At 43.2% G+C, this 27,124-nt stretch overlaps 1 protein-coding gene, 1 non-coding gene and 1 pseudogene across 3 annotated transcripts in view; 2 read left to right on the plus strand and 1 right to left on the minus strand.

Moving 5' to 3' along the window:
* Positions 1-17,858, plus strand: part of VMP1 (vacuole membrane protein 1) — a 135,522-nt gene extending 117,664 nt beyond the window's left edge. For both annotated transcript variants that reach the window (XM_012445405.3, XM_064378417.1), the window contains 2 exons: positions 13,891-13,993; positions 15,638-17,858. In XM_012445405.3, coding sequence (XP_012300828.1) covers positions 13,891-13,993; positions 15,638-15,781 — 247 coding nt within the window. In that variant the 3' untranslated portion in view covers positions 15,782-17,858. The remainder of the gene's footprint in view (positions 1-13,890; positions 13,994-15,637) is intronic.
* Positions 17,859-22,627: 4,769 nt separating this feature from the next.
* On the minus strand, positions 22,628-22,735 carry LOC135275838 (U6 spliceosomal RNA). The gene has a single exon (XR_010343405.1). It is a non-coding gene; the product is annotated as a U6 spliceosomal RNA (small nuclear RNA).
* Positions 22,736-24,098: 1,363 nt separating this feature from the next.
* LOC135275804 (small nucleolar RNA U3) lies at positions 24,099-24,192 on the plus strand (annotated as a pseudogene).
* The last annotated feature ends 2,932 nt before the right edge of the window (positions 24,193-27,124 follow it).

Consider the following 27,124-nt stretch of genomic DNA (forward strand, 5'->3'; position numbering starts at 1 on the left):
AGGTCAGGAGTTCAAGACTGGCCTGGCCAACATGGTGAAACCCCATCTCTACTAAAAATATAAAAATTAGCCGAGGGTGGTGGTGGGTGCCTGTAGTTCCAGCTACTCGGGAGGCTAAGGTAGAATTGCTTGAATCCAAGAGGCTGAGGTTGCAGTGAGCCAAGATTGTGCCACTGCACTCCAGCCTGGACGACAGAGCAAGACTCTTATCTCAAAAAAAAAAAAAAAAAAAAATCATTTTGGCTGGTCATGGTGGCTCATACCCATAATTCCAGCACTTTGGGAGCCGAAACAGATGGATCTCTTGAACTCAGGAATTCAAGACCAGCTTGGGCAACATAGTGAGACCCAAAGTCAGGTGATAGAACCAAAGAACTAGGGAACTTTCTAGCTCAAAAGGCATTATGTTTGTTATCTTTTTTTTTTTTTTTTTGAGAGGAAGTCTTGCTCTATCACCAAGCTGGAGTGCAGTGGTCAATCTCAGTTCACTGCAACCTCTGTTCACTGCAACTGCTGCCTCCCCAGTTCAAGTAATTCTCCCGCCTCAGCCTCCCGAGTAGCTGGGACTACAGGTGTGAGCCACCACGCCCAGCTAATTGTTTGTATTTTTAGTAGAGACGGGATTTCACCATGTTGGCCAGGATGGTCTCTATCTCTTGATTTCGTGATCTGCCAGCCTCGGCCTCCCTAAGTGCTGGGATTACAGGCATGAGCCACCATGCCCAACCCTTTTTTTTTTTTTTTTTGAGATGGATTCTTGCTCTGTTGCCCAGCTGGAGTGCAGTGGTACAGTCTCAGCTTACTGCAATCTCTGCCTCCAAGATTCAAGTGATTCTCCTGCCTCAAGTGATTCTCTTCTTGAGTAGCTGGGATTATAGGCGCATACCACCACGTCGGCTAATTTTTGTATTTTTAGTGGAGATGGGGTTTCACCATCTTGGCCAGGCTGATCTCAAACTCCTGACCTCGTGATCGGCCCCACCTAAGCCTTCCAAAGTACTGGGATTACAGGCTGAGCCACTAGGCCTGATTGTTTTGTTTTGTTTTGTTTTGAGATGGAGTCTGTCACCCATGCCAGAGTATAGTGGTGTGATCTCAGCTCACTGCAACCTCAGCCTCCCACATAGCTGGGATTACAGATGCACACCACCATGCCCAGTTAAGTTTTGTGTTTTTAGTAGAGACAGGGTTTCACCATGTTGGCCAGGCTGATCTCAAACTCCTGACCTCAGGTGATCTGCCCACCTCAGCCTCCCAAAGTTCTTGGATTACAGGTGTGAGCCACCATGCCAGGCTTTTTTTTTTTTTTTTAATTACCATTTAATACTAATTTTTATTTAATTTTAGACTTTCTCCAATGGGAGAGACCTGTACATATTTCTTAAAGAGGATAACCAATTCTAACTTTTAAAGTTATGATTAAAATGACATGTTCGCATATTCTCACCAAATAGAGGATAAGAATTCCCAGAAAATAACATTAAGCATATGACTTTCAGCAAACCATATGCAGAACATTGGCTCATTGTCATGTTGCCAGCATCTTATTGGAAGACAGAGTCCCCAGTTTTACCACACAAGAAAAGTTTCCATAACTCAATCATTGAACTTGAGGGCTGGGGGATGGTGTTGGCTGCAACAGGGACTTTTTACCAAATACAGAATGTTCCATGTTCTTCTTTGCTGTCTCCTATTTCTGAGTTAACTTGATGTTTGACCTCAGAGTCAGGCTTGCCTGTGGCAAGAGAGATCATTTTAACCAGTGAGTAATTAAGTGCTTGAATCTGAATGTTGTTTCTTATTCCTCACTCTGTGGAAAGTGGTCAGAATGAGCTATATGGGCCTGGACTTTTTCTTCTACAGAAAGAAAACCTGTCCTTTCATTTTAAAGTATAAAATGGTCCATATATTTGATTATCTTTGACTTTGACCATTGAAAATAATCAGAAAAAGTTATGGAAGTGTGGAACACCAAAATTTTGTATTATCTGACAAAAGGATAAAATTTAAGGCTTAACTGAGTCTTTCCCAGCTGCCAAGACTCAGTTATACAGTCTAACATAATCTCTTTCTGCAATTTGGGAAAACCCCTTTCTCTTCATGTACGTGGTAGTTTATATATCCTTCTCCTTTGACACTTAACCTTTCTATATTTTTGTTAGGGCTATTGACAGATCACATAAAGGTAAAACAGGAGCTCTGGAGTTAGACTGCTAGAGGAGAAATGGGCGCATTGTATTTGGAAGTTACTATTGACCATAATGGAGTATTTTAGTAGCATGATGAAAATTAAAACCCAGTGATACTGGATTACATGGAATTGTGGGCTAGAGGAAAGGTCAGGCCAAAGTCATGCCTGACGTATTTTAATTGTTCGATAAATATTTGTTGACCAGATGAATTCATTCATTGATTAAATAGGAGGGACCAGTCTGTATTTTAGGATGAGGGAAAAACTTTAGTAAAATGCTAGAGATAGAAAATACATATGAAGAAAGGGAAGGATGTGGGAAGGAAATTAACATTCATTAAGCACCCACTGTGCCAGATGCTTTACATAAATATGCATTTTATATCCATAACAAAACCCATGAGGTACTATTACAGAGAAGTTAAATTCGTATAAATGAGAGATGATTGAGATAGGATCAATCTGGAGTGGATCGATTATCCTCGTGAACCAGTTCTTTCTTGAAAATAACTGGAGTGAAGATTCCAAGGTCTTTTTTTTTTCTTTTTTTTTTTTTTCAAGACCTCCTCTCCCACAATTCCAAGATATATTGAGGCAGAGAAGAGGGGCGCTGAGGGGTCACTCTGGAAGCCAGTGAAGTCATTTGCTGAAATTGGAGATTTAGACTAGAGCACCAGTTTCAAACAGCTGCTATGTGAATTTGGTAGGGAGGTAGCATGAATTCTTTCCATGTCCATTCTCCTGTGCACACATGCATCCACCTGTGTGCAGCTAGATCAAGTTCCTTGAGGACAGAGATCATGACTTTTTTTAAAGTGAGATTGAATTTCAATCAATACTGTCACATTTTTTTTCTTTGTTGAGACAGGATCTCGCTGTATTGTCCAGGCTGATTTTGAACTCCTAGGCTCAAGCAGTCCTCCTGCCTCAGCCTCCCCAAATGCTGAGATTATAGGCATGAGCAACTGTGTCCTGCCAATACTGTCACTTTTTTTTTTTCCTTTTTTTTTCTTTTTTCTTTAGGGAGGATTCATACTCATTTATTTTTACCTTTTTTGAGACAAAGTCTCACTCTGTCACCCAGGCTGGAGTGCAGTGATGCAATCTCGGCTAACTGCAAACTCCGCCTACCGGGTTCAAGCAATTCTCGTGCCTCAGCCTCCCTAGTAGCTAGGACTACAGGCACATGCCACACCTGGCTAATTTTTATATTTTTAGTAGAGACAGGGTTTCACCATGTTGGCCAGGTTGGTCTCAAACTACTGACATTGTAATCTACCCGGCTCAGCCTCCCAGAGTGCTGGGATTACAGGCATGAGCCACCATGCCTGGCCACTGTCACTTTTTTTAATCCTCTCACCATAATGCCGCTTTCAATGATCTCAAAAATAATCCTCAGTGAATATCACTTTAAACTTTAAATTCTGCTAACTATTGTTTATTCTTGACTTTGGAGTATATAGATCCTGGTTACTGATTTTTTTTTTTTTTTTTTTTTTTTTTTGAGATGGAGCCTCACTCTGTTACCTAGGCTGGAGTGCAGTGCTCAATCTTGGCTCACTGCAACCTCTACCACCTGGGTTCAAGCAATTCTTCTGCCTCAGCTTCCCAAGTAGCTGGGATTACCGGTGCCTGCCACCACACCCAGCTAATTTTTTTGTATTTTTAGTGGAGATGGAGTTTCACCATGTTGGCCAGGCTGGTCTCAAACTCCTGACCTCAGGTGATCCATCCACCTTGGCCTCCAGGAGTGAGCCACCACACTCAGCCTGATTTTTAAGTTTTGGAACTCAAGTGAGTCTTCAAGCCAGTGCAGATCTGTTACTTTAAAAAGCTGCCACCAGACCCACTCACACCTGCAATCCTAGCACTTTGGGAGGCTAAGGCAGGATTGCCTAAGCCCAGGAGTTTGAGGCCAGCCTGGGCAACATGGGAAGACCCCATCTCTACAAAAAAATTTAAAAATTAGCAACTGTGACCCCAGCTACTCGGAAAGTTGAGGCAGGAAGACTGCTTGAGCCCAGAAGGTCAAGGCTGGCTGCAGTGAGCCGTGTTTGTGCCATTGTACTCTTTCATGAGCAACAGAGCAAGATCCTGTTCCAAAAAAAAAGCTGCCACTGGGGCCAGGTGCAGTGGCATCTGCTTGTAGTTCCAGCTACTTGGGAGGCAGAGGCAAGAGACACAACCTCTTTTAAAAAAAATAAAAGCTGCCACCAGTCTGTCATTTTTTTGTAAATGAAATTAGTTGATTTTTAACAGTTTTGTTTTAGCAACCAATTGGTTTTACCTAGGTCTTACAGACCACTCCTTTAGCTCTGGCCACATTCATCAACATAAATGCCTGCTTGGCTCCCACTGATCAAGTCTGCGTTCTGAAATGAGGTTTTGTTTTCTAGAGCTTCTCTTTAGTGATAGCTTATTTCAAAGAGCAGCTCCTAATTATAAGGAGGTCTAACCTCCAATCTGATTCTTACAGAAAACAATTCTAAATCTCCAAAAGCAAGGGCAATTGGAAGTTCTTTTGTGATAAAATGTGCTGTAAGGCCGTAGCAACAATATACCTGATAAAATACACCTGGATAAAGTATGGTCTTCCTTCTACACAGCCAGGAAGAAACCATGGTATCTTGTGTTCATAATACCACTCCGCCCTCAGTGGGCTAACTGAAGAACAAAAGAGGTTTTAATCATTTGAAAGGGCACAGATGTGAATGAAATTCAAGATGTTTTAATCCCAAATCCTGGTGTTAAATCACAATGAATTTTAGAAGGTGCCAGAGACTGTTGGCCCAAGTTTGTATGTATGAGAAAGCCCTAGATTGTCTAGTATAGTGTGTGATTTTCATCCTGAATATATTTTATGTTGGGGTGCCCTTCCAAGATCCTGGATGTAAAGAAACATGATTAGGGGGCTACCACATTTCAGATCCAAAGCAAGTAGAATACATCAGTTACCAGTTTTTTCTTACAGTATTAGCTTCAAAGATTCATATACTCAGCTGGCACGATGGCTCATCCCTGTAATCCCACCACTTGGGAGGTCAAGGCAGTTGGATCACTTGAGGTCAGGAGTTTGAGACCAGCCTGGCCAACATGGTGAAGCCCCATCTCTACTAAAAATACAAAAACTAGCCGGGTGTAGTGGCACACGCCTGTAATCCCAGCTACTCAGGGGGCTGAGGCAGGAGAATCGCTTGAAGCCGGGATTTCGCCACTGCATCCCAGCCTGGGTGATAGCTGCAGACTTCATCTCCAAAAACAAAACAGAACGAAACAAAAGATTCACATATTCTCTTCAGTTAAATGGTAATGATAATAACACTTTCATTCCAGTCACACAGGATTACTAGATCCTGTTTTTACTAGGTTACATATGAGTTGATTTTCAGTTAGCACCTATTCATTTATTCCCATATTAATAAGAGGCTGAAAGGCTATAAATATTAATGAGTCAGCATGATGGCCTTTGGCTTCTTCAGAAAGATTGCATGATAAACTCCCCCACCCTTTTCCGAGCAGTCTACCTTACTAGGAAAAGACAGTTTCATGTGGAGGGTAATCTGTCATTTTTGAATAAGGGCAAGAGTCTGAGGTCCATTCTGAGTCACTATGAATAGAGCTCTAGTATTGGTTGGTCCCTGGGGAAACTGGTGGTTAAATACTGTGAGAACCTTTATCAGACAGGAAATGACAACTCATTAAAATACTAGCCGTTAAGCCTGTTTATATCACTGCCTAGGGGGTAGGAAGGAAAATTTTTAACTCTATAACGTTTGACTAAAATGTGCACATTTCTGAAGATGGAGAATTATTTACAAGACTGTTACTGAGAAAGGGAATTGCTAGGCTGTCCTGTTGCTCAACTTCTCCCACACCCTCTTTGCCTCTTTTGTACACATGACAGATCAGCTTGTAATGAGAATAGGGAGGGAAGGGCTTTAATTTCATTCCTGAAAATGTATCCTACTAGTGCCTTAAATGTAAAATTCAGTCTCTTCAGCAGAAGAGCTAGCTTCAGTTAGAACAGGACCATTTTCTATATAGGTATCTACTCCTGTGCTCCTGGGCCAAATCTCAATTGATAGAATTCTCTGGGGTCAGAGGATAAATTTGATGTATTGATGTATATACAGTGGTCCTGATTCAGTCAAGAAAATTCTAAATTGATTTAGAACATAATGAAATTTTATAACTGGGCACAGGTTTTTTAGTCTTCTGAAGTTGAGCTATCAGATGTTTTGGAGGGGAGGAGGCAGGGGACAGGAGCTACCTCTGTTGCCCACGCTAGAGCAACCTCTGCCTCCCAAGCTCAAGCAATCCTCCCACCTCCTGGCACATGCCAGCCTGCCCAGCCAAATTTTAATGTTTTTTTTTTTTTTGAGACAGAGTTTTGCTCTTGTTGACCAAGCTAGAGTGCATTGGTGCGATCTCAGCTCACCGCCTCCTGGGTTCAAGTGATTCTCCTGTCTCAGCCTTCTGAGTAGCTGGGATTACAGGCATCCACCACCGGCTGATTTTGTATTTTTTACTACAGACAGGGTTTCTCCATGTTGGCCAGGCTGGTCTCGAACTCCCAACCTCAAGTGATCCACCCTCCTCAGCCTCCCAAAGTGCTGGGATTACAGGCATGAGCCACCTCACCTGACCAAATTTTAAATTTTTTGTAGAGATGAGGTCTTAGTACTATATTCCCCAGGCTGGTCTCATGGGGCTCAAGCCATCTTCTCACCTCAGCCTCCCAAAGTGCTGGGATTACGGTGAGTCACCAAGCCCAGCACCCTTTTCTTTTTATAGTATCCTGACCTGAATCTTCTCCTGAAAACTTTTTTTTTTTTTTTTTTTTTTTCATTTATAAGGTTTCAGGGATCTGATACCCTGAGTTTTTTTTTTTTTTTTTTTTTTAAAGATGGGGTTTCACCATGATGGCCAGGCTGGTCTTAAACTCCTGACCTCAGGTGATCCACCCACCTCGGCTTCCCAGAGTGGTAGGATTACAGGCGTGAGCCACCGTGCCCAGCCCCTGAGATGTTTTATACTTTCTGATTGATCATCAGTGGGATATTAACCAAGCACAATGGAATAAAGGTTAAAAAAAAAAAAAAAAAAAGTTGTGCCCAGACTTTTTTCTAAGACAAAAGGCTTATTACTCTTTGTCAAAAGGCTACAGCCTCCTTACTAGAGTTTATATCAGACAGAATGTTTTTCAGCAGGGTAAATATAACCTGTATGCTCACATTAATGTTAAGATTCTCAAAAAAGTGGTTGAGAAAGAAGCAGAGCCTATATTAAATAAAAAATTTACTTTATTAATGCTAGTAAATATTCTTAGGCTTAGAGGTTTCAACTGCTTAGACTTTAAATATACCCTCTATAAAAACAAGGTGAATCAATCTTTTTTGTTTGTTTTTCAAGAGACAAATTCTCCCTTGTAACCCAGGCTGGAGTGTAGTGGTGTAATTTTAGATCACTACAGCTTCGACCTCCTGGACTCAAGCCATCCTCCCCTCTTAGCCTCTTGAGTAACTAGGACTACAGGTGTGCACCTGGTTAATTGTGTGTGTGTGTGAAAATGAGGGTCTCCTTATGTTACCAAAGCTGGTCTTCAACTCCTAGTCTATAGCAGTCCTCCCACCTCAGTCTCCCAAACTGCTGGGATTACTGGCATGAACCACTCTACCTTGCCTGGCCAAATTTCAGATCTTATTTATTTATTATACATATATATTCTATTGATGTATTGAGAGAGAGACAGGCCCTTGCTTTTCCACCCCAGGCTAGAGTGCAGTGGTTCAGTCCTAGCTTACTTTAACCTTGCACTCCTAGGCTCACAGGATACTCCCATCTCAGCCTCTCAAAGAGATATGACTACAGGCCTTTGCCATCACACCCAGCTACTTTTTTAAGTTGTTGTAGAGACAGGGGTCTCACTATGTTGCCCAGTCTGGTCTTGAACTCCTGGCCTCAAGTGGTCCTCCTGCCTGAGCCTCCCAAAGTGATGGGATTACAGGCATGACCCATCACAATCACAACCAGACTAAAATACAGATTTCTTGTCAGATAAGTAATTTCCAGAAGCAGAGTAACATATATATTAAAAACCATAGAAAAATGATAGATTTTGTTTGCAAATCGGCTAGGGCTTTTGGTACAATTTTGTCCAAGTGTTATTTTAAATGGATTTTTTTTTTTTTTTTTGCTTTGCTTTTTACAATATTTAAGCTTGCCAAGAAGTTTGTCTTAGATCTGTTTAACAGATTCATAGGTATGTAACCATGGGAAAATATTGTTCCCATGAAACCAATTTTGAGCTCTGAGTAGGTTTCAAGTTTGTGTTTTTTTCTTTAATTTAAAAAAAAAAATCTTTTATTTGCATACCTGATGTTTGGGTTTTTTTTTTTTTTTAACAGAAGTTAATAACAAAAGTGTAAAAATTGCCATTAGCATCATTTGTTGGAAATGCGTTTGTTTGTTTGTTTGTTTCAGAGATAGGATCTCACTATCTTACCCAGGCTGGAATGCAGTGGCTATTCACAGACCTGATTATAGCTCACTACAGCCTCCATCCCAACTTTTGGGCTCAAGAGAGCCTCCTGCTCAGCCTCCAGATTAGCTTGGACCACAGGCATGCACCACCACTCCCAGTGGAAAAATTATTATTATTATTTTTTTTAAAGATGGGGTTTCACCATGTTGGTCAGGCTGGTCTTGAACTCCCTACCTCAGGTGATCCGCCCGCCTTGGCCTCCAAAGTGCTTGGATTACAGGCGTGAGCCACCACACCCGGCCAAATTTTTTTTTAAATCTTATATTTCCTGTTATGTTTGTGCCAGGAATAAAACTATGAAGAAACTACACACTAAGAATTTTCTATCCACTGTGTTGAAGGTCCACAGCAAAGAAAAGCAAATGTGATTGACTTTTTTTTTTTTGTCACCTAGGATGGAGTGCAGTGAGTAGCTCACTGCAACCTCCACCTCCCCGGTTCAAGCAATTCTCATGCCTCAGCCTCCCAAGTAGGTGGGACTACAGGCACCCACCACCATGCTTGGCTAATTTTTTTTTTTTTTTTTGAGACAGAGTCTGACTCTGTTGCCCAGGCTGGGGTGCAGAAGCATGATCTCGGCTCACTGCAACTTCCGCCTCCCGGGTTTAAGTGATTCTCCTGCCTCAGCCTCCCAAGTAGCTTGGATTACAGGCGCCTGCCATCGTGCCTGGCTAATTTTTGTATTTTTAGTAGAGACAGAGTTTCACCATGTTGACCAGGCTGCTCTTGAAGTCCTGACCTCAAGTGATCCACCCACCTTGGCCTCCCAAAGTGCTGGGATTACAGGGTTGAACCACCGCGCCCTGCCAATTTTTTTGTGATTTTAATAGAGACAGGGTTTCACTATGTTGGCCAGGCTGGTCTCGAACTCCTGACCTCATGATCCATCCACTTCAACCTCCCAAAGTGCTGAGATTACAAGCATGACCACCTCATCCAGCCTGTAACTATTTGAATTTAATCAGAGCCTAAGGGCAAGTTGGAGGACTTCACTCATTTACTATGGGATGAAATTAGAGTCTTTAGCAAGGTACACAGGGTTGCTCTGAATTTAATGGCTTAGGGAGAATGGCATTTAGGGTAGTTCCTAAACCAACTATAGAAAACCTTTGAACTGTGTTGCAAGTTATTACCCCCACCCCATGTGTGCACTTTAATCTTAAAGGTCAGAATGGAGTCTTGCTTCTGGTCTGCTGCTTGAAAATAACGATGGATGAGATTTGGAGCTGGCATTATTGTTTGCCTTAAATGCGTGTTCAGAGTGAGAACTGGCCGGGCGCGGTGGCTCAAGCCTGTAATCCCAGCACTTTGGGAGGCCGAGGCAGGTGGATCACGAGGTCAAGAGATCGAGACCATCCTGGTCAACATGGTGAAACCCCGTCTCTACTAATACAAAAAATTAGCTGGGCATGGTGGCGCGTGCCTGTAATCCCAGCTACTCAGGAGGCTGAGGCAGGAGAATTGCCTGAACCCAGGAGACGGAGGTTGCGGTGAGCCGAGATTGTGCCATTGCACTCTAGCCTGGGTAACAAGAGCGAAACTCTGTCTCAAAAACAAACAAACAAACAAACAAAAAAGAGTGAGAGCTATGGCCAGGCGTGGGGGCTCACACCTGTAATCCCAGCACTTCGGAAGGCCGAGGTGAGCGAATCACCTGATGTCGGGGGTTCGAGACCAGGCTGACCAACATGATGAAACCCCCTCTCAACTAAACATACAAAATTAGCCAGACATGGTGGTCCATGCCTCTAATCCCAGCTACTAGGGAGGCTGAGGCAGGAGAATTGCTTGAACCCGGGAGGCCGAAGTTGCTGTGAGCTGAGATCACAGCATTGCACTCCAACAAGAGCAAAACTTTGTCTCAAAAAAAAAAAAGTAGAGCTGTAATTTCTATTTTCATCGAGTCCATTACTAAAATAGCTTTAGTGATAATTAAGAAAATTATAGTATAACAGTACTTTGTTGAAGCTGAGGCATTAGTAACCTAAACCATTGTTTGTAGAGGTAGAGAAATGAAAAACAGAAGTAACTAAAATTTTGATGACAGTTTGGTAAACCAAGGTAGGAGGATCTTTTTGAGGTCAGGAATATAAGACCAGCCTGGGCAATATAGCGAGACCCCCATCTCTACAAAATATAAAAAGAAAAGTAACAATAATAAAGCTTTTCACCTCTTCTCTGTTTTCAACTGTTTTCCTAGTCTTTCATGGAAACCTACATAGAGACATCTCCTACCTCACTAAAAACTCCCCAAAGTTTATAAAACATAGCAAATTGGTATATTAATCTCAGCATTATCCCCAAGGTAAGTCATACGTCGGGCCGGGCGCGGTGGCTCACGCCTGTAATCCCAGCACTTTGGGAGGCTGAGGCGGGTGGATCACGAGGTCAAGAGATCGAGACCATCCTGGTCAACATGGTGAAACCCCGTCTCTACTAAAAATACAAAAAATTAGCTGGGCATGGTGGCGCGTGCCTGTAATCCCAGCTACTCAGGAGGCTGAGGCAGGAGAATTGCTTGAACCCAGGAGGCGGAGGTTGCGGTGAGCCGAGATCGCGCCATTGCACTCCAGCCTGGGTAACAGGAGCGAAACTCCGTCTCAAAAAAAAAAAAAAAAAAGATAAGTCATACGTCATGTGAATACACATCATGTGATGTACTCTGTGAGCTAAAGTGGTATCTATCAGCTAAAGTATATCTCTTTAATTATTATGGGTACATAAAGCATATCTCTTAATGGACTTACAATGGCAAATTAGTTACCTTTTCAAATCATTTTGACGGGAATCTAGAATGATTATTTCTAGTCCCTTCCTCATTTCCCTAAACAACAATGAAAACATTATAATCTTCTAACATTTGGGTCTTGGTTCTTAATTTTCTCTTAAAAAATGGCTTGACTATGGCTATCCCTAGTAGTTTAAAAAAACAACTTAGAGTACTGTTTTTTGTTTTTGTTTTTGTTTGAGCTGGAGTTTCGCTCCTGTTACCCAGGCTGGAGTGTAATGGTGCGCGATCTCGGCTCACCAAAACCTCTGCCTTCTGGGTTCAAGGGATTCTCCTGCCTCCCCAGTGGCTGGGATTACAGGCCTGCACCACCACACCTGGCTAATTTTGTATTTTTAGTAGAGGCGGGGTTTCTCCAAGAGGGTCAGGCTGGTCTCAAACTCCTGACCTCAGGTGATCTGCCCGCCTCAGCCTCCCAAAGTGCTGGGATTACAGGCGTCGGCCATCGCGCCGAATCAGAGTACTGTTAAAGTAAAAAAAATTGATTTATGAAACAAAGTTCTTACAGATTTGCAGTTTTCAAAGTCAGTCTTTTTGTGCATATATTTTGCTGGAATTTTTTTTACGTTCATGTCATTTATTTCTAGTCTAAATGGATGAGCTATTTGCACTCCCACCTATAAATAACATAAGGAAAGATTACTAGTCTACCTCCCTAATGTAAGTCCACTTAAAAGTCAGGGCTGGGAGCAGTGGCTCACAAAAGAAGTGAAGTGAGGCCGGGCTCGATGATTCACACCTGTAATCCCAGCACTTTGGGAGTCGGATTACTTGAGGTCAGGAGTTCAACACCAGCCTGGCCAACATTGTGAAACCCCATCTCTACAAAAATACAAAAATTAGCTGGGCATTGTGGCAGGTGCCTGTAATCCTAGCTACTCAGGAGGCTGAGGCAGGAGAATCACTTGAACCCAGAAGGCGGAGGTTGCAGTGAGCCAAGATTGCACCATTGCACTCTAGCCTGGGCGACAGAGCGAAACTCTGTCTCAAAAAAAAAAAAAAAAGAAGTCAAGTGAATTTGAGTCCGTATACTTAATAGGGCGAGCATTAGGCACTGTTGCAAATACATATTGGAATCTCTTTGACTCTAAGAAATAGTTTGAATTGGCTAGGCGGGCGGATCACGAGGTCAAGAGATCAAGACCATCCTGGCCAACATAGTGAAACCCCGTCTCTACTAAAATATAAAAATTAGCTGGGCGTGGTGGCGCGCGTCTGTAGTCCCAGCTACTCAGGAGGCTGAGGCAGGAGAATTGCTTGAACCTGGGAGGCGGAGGTTGCAGTGAGTCGAGATTGCGCCACTGTACTCCAGCCTGGCGCCTGGTGACAGAGCGAGACTCTGTCTCAAAAAAAATAAATAAATAAAAATAAAAATAAAGAAATAGTTTGAATTTATTTACCTCTTACCCCTCTGTGACAGATAAGAAACTAAAAGTTACAGAAAATAGAGATGTTTGATTTTTCTAAGTTGCCCAAACTACCATTTTTTAAAAACACCTGCAAGCATGTCTAAAACAGGAGCCTGTTAGCTACAGCTGCCAAACCAGTTTAACAGCACTGCTTCCATGTATTCTGGGTGAGAAGGAGCTCCGAGTATATAAATTTATCAAAGATCACTATCCCAATCATCTTAGGACAAGTTGTTACTAATGCACTGGAGTTTCTGTGCAAACTGTGTACCATAAACCATGAAATGATTCAAAGTTCATAGTTCCTTCTTTGTTCCTTTGTTAATCACTGACTTCTGACTAGTGGGAGGTGCCTCCCAAGTTTGCTAATGCATTCTTTTTGGATAAGGATGACGCACAGATTGTCCTAATAAGGACTTAGATTGAGAAAGGACCGCCCCCTCTGAGACACGGGGACAAGTCAGAGAGAGGGCGGGCAGTTTCTTTTTTAACTAGGGATGACACAAGCATAAGTCATTTCCTTATTAATCGGTTCAAACCAGTTCTTACAGGAACTGGTGGTGATAAATGTGGGACTTCTCAGAAGTCATTCATTTTATTCTTTGTGCCACACCAGAGTACAGTATCAGCTGAGCCGGCCTTACTCTGAGGACTAACTCTTCTGCTAGAAGCTGTTCCTGATTTGCAGCTCTTAGTTTCTCCCAGACATGTTGGTGGGAGAGATCTTGCTTTTTAAGGGGTTGTTAGAAGGAATATATATATATATATATATATATATATTTTTTACCATAAAGAGCTCACAGAATTTCAGCAGTTCAATGATATTTATATTTTATTCCTCTTCCTATCCAATTCCCTGCCTTTTGAGTCCAGGTGGTAAGTGCATTTTCTTTAATGTTTTTCCTGCTTTCCTTCCCCAATGTATCTTTTTCCTTGGGCTACTGTACCCTGCTCCCAGTGCTGTCCCCGGCATAGGTCCATCTCTGCAGAAGCCATTTCAGGAGTATCTGGAGGCTCAACGGCAGAAGCTTCACCACAAAAGCGAAATGGGCACACCACAGGTGAGAGTTGATTCCGGTTTCTTCTTCTCCCCTCTGGGAAGTTTCAGGCTGAAATTACATTCACAGCTCTCACATTTTTAGGCAAATAAGTGAGGTTGGTTTGCTAGTGTTCCTTGACAGAAGTTGAGCTTTTGGTTCTATGTATGCTTTACTGGGAAGTTTGTCTTTGTCTTAAACCAGAAAGTGTCCCCAGAACAAGGGTAGAGCCAGTGGAAAATAATGGTTCTGTTGTACAGAATGAATTGTTGCCTTAATCTTAAATGATGTATTAGATAGACTTCCCAAGTAGATTAAAAAGTTAAAATTTACAGCATAACAAAGTATTAGACTTACTGAGGTGACTTGAATATCTCCCTTTGTTTTTGACTCTATTTTTCTTTTAATCCTGTGGGAAAATGATCTTTTTTTTTAATAAACCAAGGCTCTTATCATAGCTAAACTGTAAAACTTAAACCAAGACTGTTGGGCCAGGCACAGTGACTCACGCCTGTAATCCCAGCACTTTGGGAGGCCAGGGCAGGCAGATCATGAGATCAGGAGTTCGAGACCAGTCTGGCCAACATAGTGAAACCCTGTCTCTACTAAAAATACAAAAATTAGCCGGTTGCAGTGGCACGCACCTGTAGTCCCAGCTACTGGGGAGACTGAGGCAGCAAAATCGCTTGAACCCAGGAGACAGAGGTTGCAGTGAGCCAAAACCATGCTATTGCACTCCAGCCTAGGTGACAAAGTGAGACTGTCTCAAAAAAAAAAAAACACAAACTAAGACTGTCTTTTCTGTAAATGATTTTGAGGCAAAGGGAAATGACTAGAAGAGGATGAGTAAGCAGTAACGTGAAATGGGAAACTCCAGGGAAGCATAGGTTTTTTGTTCGTTTGAGATGGAGTTTCGCTCTTGGTGCCCAGGCTGGAGGACAATGGCATGATATCTGTTCACTGCAACCTCCACCTCCTGGGTTCAAGTGATTCTCCTCCCTCAGCCTCCCAAGTAGCTAGACAGGCATGTACCACGCCTGGGTAATTTTTTGTATTTTTAGTAGAAAGAGGGTTTCACCATGTTAGCCAGGTTGGTCTTGAACTCCTGACTTCAGGTGACTGGCCCGCCTCGGCCGCCCAATGTGCTGGGATTACAGGTGTGATACTGCACCCCGACGGAAGCAAAGTTTTTTTTAATGGCCTTGCACTTTTCATGTGGCTCTCGGCTGCCCTCAGTCGACCAAACATAACATCACAAACAGATACATTTATGTTTTAAAAACAGCTCCCAGTACTGCAACAAAAATATTTAACTGTCTTGACACTACTCACAAGTATCTGCATGACAACTTCAGAGTTGAGTTTAATCAGAGTTTATTCTTAGGTCCAAGTAGAAGAGACCTCACACTCACCCCATTCTAAACTATATGATTCAACACTGATTTTCCATCCGACAAAGTGAAACCTTGATAGTTGGGTGTAAAAAGGAGAGGAATGGAGATTTTGGAATAGCTGAGGTTGCTCACTTTTCATTTTTAATTGTTTAGGCTTTGTAAGTTCCATACTTCAAGTTTTCATTAATTTCCTTAAAGCATAGTGAAGATCCCCTTTTTACTACTGAACTAATGAAGCCTTTTTCATTGCATTGTTCTGCATTTATTTTGACAGGGAGAAAACTGGCTGTCCTGGATGTTTGAAAAGTTGGTAGTTGTGATGGTGTGTTACTTCATTCTATCTATCATTAACTCCATGGCACAAAGTTACGCCAAACGAATCCAGCAGCGGTTGAACTCAGAGGAGAAAACAAAATAAGCAGAGAAAGTTTTAAACTGCAGAAATTGGAGTGGATGGGTTCTGCCTTAAATTGGGAGGACTCCAAGCCAGGAAGGAAAATTCCCTTTTCCAACCTCTATCAATTTTTAAAACTTTTTTCCTGAAAGCAGTTTAGTCCATACTTTGCACTGACATACTTTTCCCTTTGTGTCCTAAGGTAAGGTATCCACCCTCAATCCAATCCACCTTGTGTTTTCTTTGGGTGGGATGTGATGTGCAGCAGCAAACTTTGCAACAGAGACTGGCCTTCTGTTTGTTACTTTCAAAAGGCCCACAAGATACAATTAGAGAATTCCCACCACACAGAAAAAGTTCCTAAGTATGTGAAATATGTCAAGCTTTTTAGGCTTGTCACAAATGATTGCTTTGTTTTCCTAAGTCATCAAAATGTATATAAGTTACCTAGACTGGATAACAGTCTTGCATGTTTATCATGTTTCAATTTAATATTCCATCCTGCCCAACCCTCTCCCACCCTCAAAAGAGGGCCATTTTATGATGCATTGCACACCCTCTGGGGAAATTGATCTTTAAATTTTGAGACAGTATAAGGAAAATCTGGTTGGTGTCTTACAAGTGAGCTGACACCATTTTTTATTCTGTATATTTAGAATGAAGTCTTGAAAAAACTTTATAAAGACATCTTTGATCATTCCAAAATTGTGTCCGTTTTCTTGAGCGTTTTTGATTTTTTACTTTTAGCTTATACCAGCTGAATGGCAGTCTTGCCTAATCCACCTACATCAAGAATTTCTTAAGCCTTCATTTATTTGCATGAGAGAGCCCCAAGACATGTTTTGTTATGCTGAAACTGGGCTGCTACGTACTGCTAAGTGGTATCTCTGGGATCGGCCTACCTGGGGATTTCTTGGTTTGTGAACACAGGAGAGGAGAGATATCTCATACACATGAAAGGATACTGAAGAGAGAAATTACGCACTTCTTAAAAAAACACACACACACTGTCATATCTGTGTTTTCTAGCATGTACTCTGGTTTCAACAGACACAAATGTATATGTAACCCAGTTTTCTTGCCTTTCTGTAAGTGTTTATTCTTAATGTGATTTTTTTTCCGTTGAGATGTTTTTGATTGAACTTGTTTATTTTGTTTTGCTTGAGAGGAAAATAAACAATTTTATTTTTTTTCTTTAGGAAAATTGATACTGAGCATTGTGTCAGAATAGAATAGAATTGGGGTTCGATCTCAACAGGGCAGAAATGCCTTTTTTTTTTTTTTAATCCTGCCTGAATGTCTGCTTGTTTTGCCTACCATCATCGTGACATCTCCATGGCTGTACCACCTTGTCAGGTAGCTTATCAGACTGATGTTGACTGTTGAATCTCATGGCAACAGCAGTCGATGGGCTGTCTGACATTTTGGTATCTTTCATCTGACCATCCATATCCAGTGTTCTCATTCAAACATTACTGCATCATGGTTTATGATCAGAAACTCTGGTCCGTCTGTCTAGTGGCACTTAAGAGTCTTTCATGCTATAAATGTAGCATATGGGGGGAGGATTTTATGGGGAAATGCGTTTCATCTCTTTCACCTGTATTTTAGTTGGTGTTTGAAGAAAGGAAAGAGGAAAGCAAATACGAATTGTACTATTTGTACCAAATCTTTGGGATTCATTGACAAATTCATTTCAGGGTGGTGTATTATTAAAAAGAAACAAAAAACTTTGTTTCCTAAGCTGAAGGTCTAGTTGATACATCTGACTTGTGTGACTGTTTATGCACTATCTTTCAAATGAATTTGCTTTCAACATAAATGAAGAGCAGCTTTCCTTCCTTCCTCTTTTAAGTGTTCAGGTGTGGCATGCTCTGAGGTTCCTGCTGGATTCCGTCTGGAGTGGTGTGATACCCTTCTTTTTCAGCTGTTTGTGTCTTCCTTTCTCGTATCTACCAAAGTGGAGACAACCACATGACCCCAAAGATACACAGTACCTACTTAATTCCAACTGACGGGACACCAGAGAATTTGCAAGTGAATGGTTTGTTATCACTGTAAATAAAAAGAGGGCCTCAGAATTCTTGCCATTCTATCTCTACTTTGTGTCTATCTCTCATTTTGTGCCTTACATATCTGCAGTGTTTTATCATTTTCCAATTTGGTGACTGTCGAGCAATGCAATACATCAGCAGTTTATACACTGAAGAGCTGAGGAACAGCTCCCTTAAAACAGAAAATGTTGGCCAGGCGCAGTTGCTTACGCTTGTAATCTCAACACTTTAGTAGGCCAAGGCGGGTAGATCACCTGAGGTCAGGGGTTTGAGACCAGCCTGGCCAACATGGTGAAACCCCATCTCTACTAAAAACACAAAATAATTAGCCGGACATGGTGGTATGCGCCTGTAGTCCCAGCTACTCAGGAGGCTAAGGCAGGAGAATCTCGCTTGAACCCTGGAGGTGGAGGTTGCAGTGAGCCAAGATTGCATTACTGCACTCCAGCCTGGGCGACAGAGCGAGACTCCATCCCAAAAAAAAAAAAGACAATGTCACATGAAAATATGCAATGTCCAGTTTTCCCATAGTTTTCTATATTCTCTGTGTATGAGTAATCTGGAGTATGAGTCTGGGAAGGAAGGTTTTTAGTTTCATTCGCATAGTGGCCACCTCTCCATTCCCTATGAATGCTAGCATGAAGTTTCTTAAATGCACTAGTTAATTATTGAAACATGCAGTATTGAGTGCTCCTGCACAAACAAGCCCAGCCTCTGCCGCCAGTGTGCTCTGTGCTATCTATAGCCTTAGTAGGACAGCATGAGGCTCTTTTGTCATTTCACCAGTCATTCAACACTGACTCATTTGAGTACGGATTATGCACTAGCTAAATAACTAGTTGCGCTCATATACCGAGATGAATTGTTTAGCCTGAACCATGTGTAAGAAGCTCATAGAGATGCCCAGCCTTTTAGTGTCAAAAAGCCTTTCCATATATTACTTTGGAACCCGTTTTCCCCCTGTATAATAGTCTATGTTAATGAAGGTTTGGGTTTCTCCCACATTGTTTCTGACCTGAGAAAGTTTAAAAGAGCCTAGGTTTCTTTCATCTGTAAAAACAGAAGAGATAGAAGGACAGTTTTTCTAAAGAATAAATCTGTTAACATATAAAGTACTGAAATACAGGCTGGGTGCGGTGGTTCACACTTATAATCCCAATACTTTGGGAGGCCAAGGCAGGAGGATTCCTTGAGCCCAGGAGTTCAATACCATCCTGGGCAATATAGCAAGAGCCCTGTCTACAAGAAAATAAAAAGTACAGCAATAAAAGTTACTTCCTTTTTTTGGTGGGGGGGATGGGTATTCACCATGTCACCCAGGCAAGAGTGCGGTGGCACAGTCGTGGCTCTCTACAGCCTTGATCTCCCAGGCTCAATATTTTGCCCAGGTCAGTCTTTAACTCCTAGGCTCAAGTGATCCTGCCTTGGCCTGCCAGAGTGCTGGGATTACAGGCGTGAGCCACCATGCTGGGTATTCCCAATCAAAGACAGGCCAGGCGCAGTGGCTCACACCCGTAATCCCAACATTTTGGGAGGCTGAGGTGAGCGGATCACCTGAAGTCAGGAGTTTGTGACCAGCATGGTGAAACTCCATCTCTACTAAAAATACAAAAATTAGCTAGGCTTGGTGGCACATGCCTGCTACTTAGGAAACAGGCAGAAGAATCACTTGAACCCGGGAAGCAGAGGTTGCAGTGAGCCAAGATTGTGCCACAGCACTCCAGCCTGGGCAACAGAGCAAGACTCTGTCTCACAAAAAAAGAAAAAAAAAAACTGAGCATCTGATATACATGGAAGAATTTCACAACATTGCATTCACTTCTCCAGAAACAAAGATATATTTTAAAATGCTTTCTTAGCATATGTGCCCTTATTTTGTAGTAGATAGTCTGTCAAACTTTTGATAAGTGAAAAAAAGTTGTACTAAAGAAGTTAAAACCAGGCCAGGCATGGTGGCTCACACCTGTAATCCAAGCACTTTGGAGGCCAAGGTGGGCAGATCACCCGAGGTCGGGAGTTCAAGACCAGCCTGACCAACATGGCGAAACCCCGTCTTTTTAAAAAATAAGTAAATAAAATTTAAAAAGAAAACAAAAAAAAGTTTTTTAACTTTCCCATCTGAAAATATTGACATTTTCTAATTTATTTTTATTATAAAGAGTATCGATCATCACAGTTGCTCATTCCGATAATCCTAGCACTTTGAGAGGCCAAGGAGTTCGAGACCAGCCTGGACAATATAATGAGACCGCTCTACAAAATATTTAAAAGCCAAGCATGACGACGTGTGCCTGTAGTCCCAGGCTGAGGTGGGAGGATCACCTGAGCCCAGGGAAGTTGAGGCTATAGTGAGCCACGATTGTGTCACTGCACTCCAGCCTGGGTGACACAATTAGACCCTGTCTCTCTCTCTATATATATATAAATAGCAAAAACTCTGGAAAGCAAAGAGGAAAAAAGGAAGTATCAGCCTTTCATACTTGTTACAAGAAGGTCAGTCTAGAAAATCCAGTGAGATTTGCTGGGTAAATAGGTTTTAAACCATGAAAAAGCTGGGCGAGATGGCTCACATCTGTAATCCCAGCACCTTGGGAGGCCGACATGGGCGGATCACCTGAGGTCAGGAGTTTTGAGACCAGCCTGGCCAACATGGTGAAACCCTGTCTTTATTAATATATATATATATATATATATATATATAGTAATAAAACATGAAAAAATTGTTTTAATGGCATGCAAGATCTTCCCCTCAATAGACCAGAGAGTCTCATGTCTGTTAAAAAAAGAAAACATCTTCATTTTATTCACAAATAATTTTTCGAGGTGCTACAAAAAATTTAAGCAAGAGTTTTTGGAAGCCAGGTAACATTGTATCTCTAACATTTATTGACGCTTGAAGCTTCTCCAGTATTTACAAAATATAAAGGAGATACTACACACAAAAACCCTTGTGTCCAAAGTTATTTCTTTATTCTCAAAGACAACAAGAAAAGAAAGCACATCATGTACTTTAAACTCTAGAAGCAGTTGAGTCATTTGTGTCTGGTGGACAGGAGCTACGCATCCTGTCCCTTCCCACCAAGGCCAAGAGTTCAACTGAGGTAATGCGTTTGCACTGGGGGTGAGGCTTTGAATTGCAGCAAATAACCTACATGTATTTGCATATTTAACCAGTACTCTTAAGAAGGTTTATACAAAAACCTGTTCCAGACAGCTGCTTACTCATTACCTTTAGAATTGCGTGGTGCTGGGATTGGCAGGTGCCAACTGCTTGCTCATTCTCTTTGACCCACTAGCCTTGCAGTTTGCTGTGTGGGTGTTGATACTCCTAAATTAAAGCAGGAGAAGGGTGGTTTTAAATGGCTTTTAACACCTGCTCTCCACGCAAGCACCCTGGGTTCACTCGATATCTGGATTCTAATTCTGTAGTCAGGAGACTGACCCAAACTGTGGCCCAGAGAGAAGTGAGTCAGTGGCAAGTGGCTGGCTGACTCTATGGGAACAGAAATAAAATGCAGCTTATAGGGTTTGTCAGCCAAATCCACAAATTTGTGGCTTTTTGAAACATTGGACATCTGTTCCTCTTAATTTAAAATAAACTTTTTTTTTTTAAGCACAAAGTTGCTTGGCTCCTTGTTTCTTTGTGTCAGCAGCAGTTGCTGCTCTAATTTAGGAAGCCTGGGATCTGATTTAGGACATTTGGAATCTTTAAGGCACACTTTGGTCTAGAAGGCGGGACTGAATTGCTTTGGAAAGGTAAGAGGATGATTTTACAGTATAGGATTCGTGTGGAAATCCCCTTCAGGGGTAATCAACCCAGGTGTCCAACCTGTTTGTTAACCATTTCCAAATGACTCAGAGGACAGAGGGAGGGCTTGAACATACTCCAGCACTGTTTCTACAATTTAGCCTTTATTTGCATTGGAAACCACATTCCTGAATTCTTGAGGGGCAGGCTCTGGCTTATTCTGGGCAACTGACTTCAAGTGGGACCCCGAGCTACCTGTGTAAGTGAACAGTCGGCCATCTCCGGAGAGTTCCCAGGGAGGAGGATCTTGCTTAGATGACCTCCACCCAAAGCCCTTTGAGGAACAGTTTTGTTCATTCAAGGAGCCCTTGACAGGTCACTCCTCCCACCACCACCACAAATCTAATCCAAATGTGGCATGTTCCTTTGAGGCCATCTGTCCCCTTTGGGGGAGAAAACACGAGCAGCTTTTCCCTTTAGACCACTTTTGACTGAAGCAGTGATCAACATTGCTTAATTATGTTCCAGTCTGTTTCCGTTGGGGAAAAAATGCTTTAGGGGAGTGAGGCAGTTAAGAATTTGAAAACAGAGATGGTCCCGCCTTTCCCTGAAGGTCGGGAATGACTTAGATCACTGTCTTCCTTTGGCTCCTCACCATGTTGTGTGGAGGAAACAAAAAGCAGCCCGAGATCGCTCCTCTTGGCAGCAGTGCAGAATCCTGACTCGCCACATCCCTGGAGAACCATGTTTTCCTCAACTTGTTTTTTTGAGACGAAGTTTTGCTCGTTGCCCAGGCTGGAGTGCAGTGGCCCGATCTTGGCTCACTACAACCTCTGCCTCCTAGGATCAAGTGATTTTCCTGCCTCAGCCCCCAGAGGAGCTGGGATTACAGAGGTATGCCACCACCATGCCCGGCTAATTTTTGGATTTTTAGTAGAGACAGGGTTTCCCCATATTGGCCAGGTTGGTCTCAAACTCCTGACCTCAGGTGAGTCACCCACCTCGGCCTCCCAAAGTGCTGGGATTACAGGCGTGAGCCACTGCGCCTGGCGTTTTTTTTTGTTTGTTTAATACAGAACACAACGAATTTGAGTGTCATTCTTGCGCAGGAGCCAAGCCATGCTAATCTTCTGTATATGGCTTCAGTTTTGGTGTATGTGCTACTGAAGTGAGCACCCAGCTTCATTTCATTAGTTAGAAAGATGAAGGCTGGCCAGGCGTGTAGCTCATACCTGTAATCCTTTGAGAGGCCAAGGTGGGCAGATTACTTGAGGTCAGGAGTTCAAAACCAGCCTGGCCAACATGGTAAAACCCCATCTCTACTAAAAATACAAAAAAATTAGCTAAGCATGGTGGCAGGTGCCTGCAATCCCAGCTACTCGGGAGGCTGAGGCAGGAGAATCGCTTGAACCCTTGAGGCGGAGATTGCAGTGAGCCAAGGTCGTGCCACTGCACTCCAGTCTGGGCAACAGAGTGAGACACCGTCCCCCCCCCAAAAAAAAAAAAAAAGATGAAGGCCAAGACTAAGGAGAGCAGGGCTTTCTCTGCCTTTCACTTTTTTTGAGACAGAGTTTTACTCTTGTTGCTCAGGCTGGAGTGCAATGGTGTGATCTCAGGTCACCTCAACCACAGCCTCCCGGGTTCAAGCGATTCTCCTGCCTCAGCCTCCTGAGTAGCTGGGATTACAGGAGCCCACAACACCACCTGGCTAATTTTGTATTTTTAGTAGAGACAGGGTTTCTCCATTTTGGTCAGGCTGGTCTCGAACTCCTGACCTCAGGTGATCCGCCTGCCTTGGCCTCCCAAACTGCCGGGATTACAGGCGACAGCCACCGTGCCCAGCCGCCTTTCACATTTTAGTACACCTCACAGTCACTTCTTGCACTTGAGTAAGGACTGCTAAACCTCTCTGAGAGCTGCCAGATGTTCCTGCCTAACCTCAGATTGTTGCTTCTTCAGACACCTCTTCATTCTGCTCATGGCACCAGGTCCTTTCCCACCTCCATGTTCCCTCCGTGGTAATTTCTTTGTACACAACAACCACATGGAACACCAGCAATCAAGATTAGCTCCCAGGAACTCTGGCGTGCCCTGTACCAGGAAGCATAGTGGATTACTACAACTTTTGATAATGATTGTTTGCTTTGTACCAGGCATTATTTTCAGGGTTGTTTCACATGTATTGTACTTAACAACCCCATGAGGAAATTACGGCAGGGTGGTACAGTAATTTGTCAAGGGAAACAAGGAAGTAGAGCCGGCAGCCGAGGCGTTCTGGCTCTGAACCACTGTGTTCTGTAGAAATCAGTGTAAAAGTCCAAGCTTCAACATACTTGTTTCATCTTGTGCTCACAGATAAAGAAAGGAAGATAACAGAAAATCAAGGCCACAACCTCAAATTCTGCTATTTAAACAGATGAGCAGCCTTTACACTTCCCTGTATCACAGGGTTGGAAAAGCCAGCTCTATTCTTAGTCATCCATGTGGGCAGATTTCCAGAACAGTGTTTGCTGTAATTATGATTAAAAAGTAAGATTTTAAGACTATACTTTCAGGGATCATTTCTATAGTTTGTTACTAGAGAAGCTTCTCTGAACATGTAGAGCAAAAAAAAAAAAAAAAGTAAGGTTTTTTTTGTTTGTTTTAAGGAGATGGGGTCTCCCACATTGCCCAGGCCAGACTCCAACTCCTGGGCTCAAGTGATCCTCCTGCCTCAGCCTCCTGAGTAGCTGGGACTATAGACACATACCACCACACTTGGATAAAAGCAATTTCTTTTTTTTTTTTTCTTTTTGAAATGGAGTCTCACTGTTGCCCAGGCTGGAGTGCAGTGGCACAATCTTGGCTCACTGCAGCCTCCACCTCCCAGGTTCAAGCAATTCTTCTCTCTCAGCCTCCTGAGTAGCTGGGACTACAGGCGCATGCCACTACACCCAGCTAATTTTTTGTATTTTAGTAGAGACTGGGTTTCATCATGTTGGTCAGGCTGGTCTCAAACTCCTGATCTCTTGATCTGCCCACCTCGGCCTCCCACAGTGCTGGGATTACAAGCATAAGCCACTGCACATAAAAGCAATTTCTATTTCTACAGTCCTTTTTTTCTTTTTCAAACTATTTTAAAGTCTTGAGTTTGGGTTTTGGATTTTGTTTTGTTTGAGATAGGGTTTCACTCTGTTGCCCAACCTGGAGTACAGTGGTGCAATCACGGCCACAGCTGACTGCAACCTCCACCTCCTAGGCTCAAGCAATCCTCCCACCACAGCTACCCCACTCCCTGCCAGTAGCTGGGACTACAGGGCTGCGCCACCACGCCCAGCTAATTTTTGTATTTTGTTTTCAGTAGAGACAGGGTTTCACCATGTTAGCCAGGCTGATCTCGAACTCCTGAGCTCAATTGATCCACCTACCTCAAACTCCCAAAGTGCTGGAATTACAGGGGTGAGCCACTGCACCCGGCTAGGAAACCTTTTTCTGATCTTTCCTCCTCAGCAATGGTCTCTTCACACTTCCTTTCTTATGGCCCCCACCTCACTCTGTATTATCATTATCTGCATATATGCATAAAATCCCTAAGAAGACTGCAGGTTCCTGGAGGGAGAAGATCTGTAGCTATCACTTTGTCTCTTCTCCACAGCACATTACACTACGGGGGTGAATACAGGGTTGGGCACCGTGGCTTATGCCTATAAGCCACTTTTTTTTTTTTAATTTTTTTATCTGTAGAGATGGGGTTTCTCCATCTTGGTCAGGCTGGTCTCAAACTCCTGACCTCAGGTGATCCACCCACCTTGGCCTCCCAAAGTGCTGGGATTACAGGTGTGAGCCACTGCGCCTGGCCCAATCCCAGCACTTTAAGAGGATGCGGCCAGGCGCGGTGACTCAAAAAAAAAGAGGATGAGGTGGGAGGATCACCGGTCACCAGGGGTTCAAGACCAGCCCGGCCCAACATGGCAAAACCCTGTCTCTACTAAAAATACACAAATTAACTGGGCGTGGTGGTGCAGCTCTGTCATCCCAGCTACTCAGGATGCTGAGGCATGAGGATTGCTTGAACCCAGGAGGCAGAGGTTGCAGTGAGCTGAGATTGCACCACTGCACTCCAGTCTGGTTGACCAGGTGACAAAGTGGGACCCTGTCTCAAAAAAAAAAAAAGGTTTCCTGAGGGAAGTAGTATTTGAATTGACAAGGTAGGAGTAGTGAGACAAAAGGTATTTTTTTTTTTTTTTAAGACAGAGTTTCGCTCTTGTTACCCAGGCTGGAGTGCAATGGCGTGATCTCGGCTCACCGCAACCTCCGCCTCCTGGGTTCAGGCAATTCTCCTGCCTCAGCCTCCTGAGTAGCTGGGATTACAGGCACGCGCCACCATGCCCAGCTAATTTTTTGTATTTTTAGAAGAGACGGGGTTTCACCATGTTGACCAGGATGGTCTCGATCTCTTGACCTCGTGATCCACCCGCCTTGGCCTCCCAAAGTGCTGGGATTACAGGCTTGAGCCACCGCGCCCGGCCTGACAAAAGATATTTTAACCAGAAGAAAACCTCACACACCAGGAAAGAACAAATGGGGGAGCGGTGTGTAGGGCGGGGAGAAAGGCAGGATCAGGTTTTCCACTGAGTCCTCTGTAACTCTGCCTTAACTCCCTGTTTGTTTCCTTAAAGTACCGACCTAATTCACAACTAGTTTGTCTGTTTTCTTGCGTTTGGGATGCTTGCCCCACTACAACATAAGCCTGGTGAAAGGAAAATAAATCGGGGGACCCCAAAATCACTAAGCCAAAAGGAAAAGTCAAGCTGGGAATTGCTTAGGGCAAACCTGCCTTCCCATTCTATTCCTTAAAAAGATAGCTACTAGTCCTGGCGTAGTGAGTCACGCCTGTAATCCCAGCACTTTGGGAGGCCGAGGCAGACGGATAGCCCAACCTCAGGAGTTTGACACCAGCCTGGGCAACACTGTGAAAACCTGGGAGGCAGAGTTTGCAGTGAGCCGAGATCGCACCCTTGCACTTCAGCCTGGGCAACAAGAGCGAAACTCCGTCTCAAAAAAAAAAAAAAAAAATACAAAAAATTAGCTGGGTGGGTCAGAACACTACTGTAGCTCGAGCTACTTGGGGGGTTGAGATGGGAAGATCACTTGAACCCCAGGAGGTGGAGGTAGCAGTGAGTCGAAATCGCACCACTGCACTTTAAAAGGCAAAGAAGGAACCAAAGAACCACTGAAAAGACAGCAATGCCCGTGACCAAGCCAGGAGTATAAAGGGGACAAGTTTGAGGAAGAGAGACTATTCTGATTTGAACATGTGGAGGGATGATAATGACCAATAGGACGATGGGGCCTCCATATCTCGGGTTTCCTATTTTTTTTTTTTTTTTTTTTTTTTTTTGAGACAGAGTCTCACTCTGTCGCCAGGTGCCAGGCTGGAGTGCAATGGCGCGATCTCGGATCACTGCAACCTCCGCCTCCCGGGTTCAAGCAATTCTCCGGCCTCAGCCTCCTGAGTAGCTGGGACTACAGGCGCACGCCACCATGCCCAGCTAATTTTTGTATTTTAGTAGAGATGAGGTTTCA

Source organism: Aotus nancymaae, unplaced genomic scaffold (genome assembly GCF_030222135.1).
Source record: "Aotus nancymaae isolate 86718 unplaced genomic scaffold, 86718_ANA_hifiasm-v0.15.2.pri h1tg000018l, whole genome shotgun sequence".
Lineage (NCBI taxonomy): Eukaryota > Metazoa > Chordata > Mammalia > Primates > Aotidae > Aotus > Aotus nancymaae.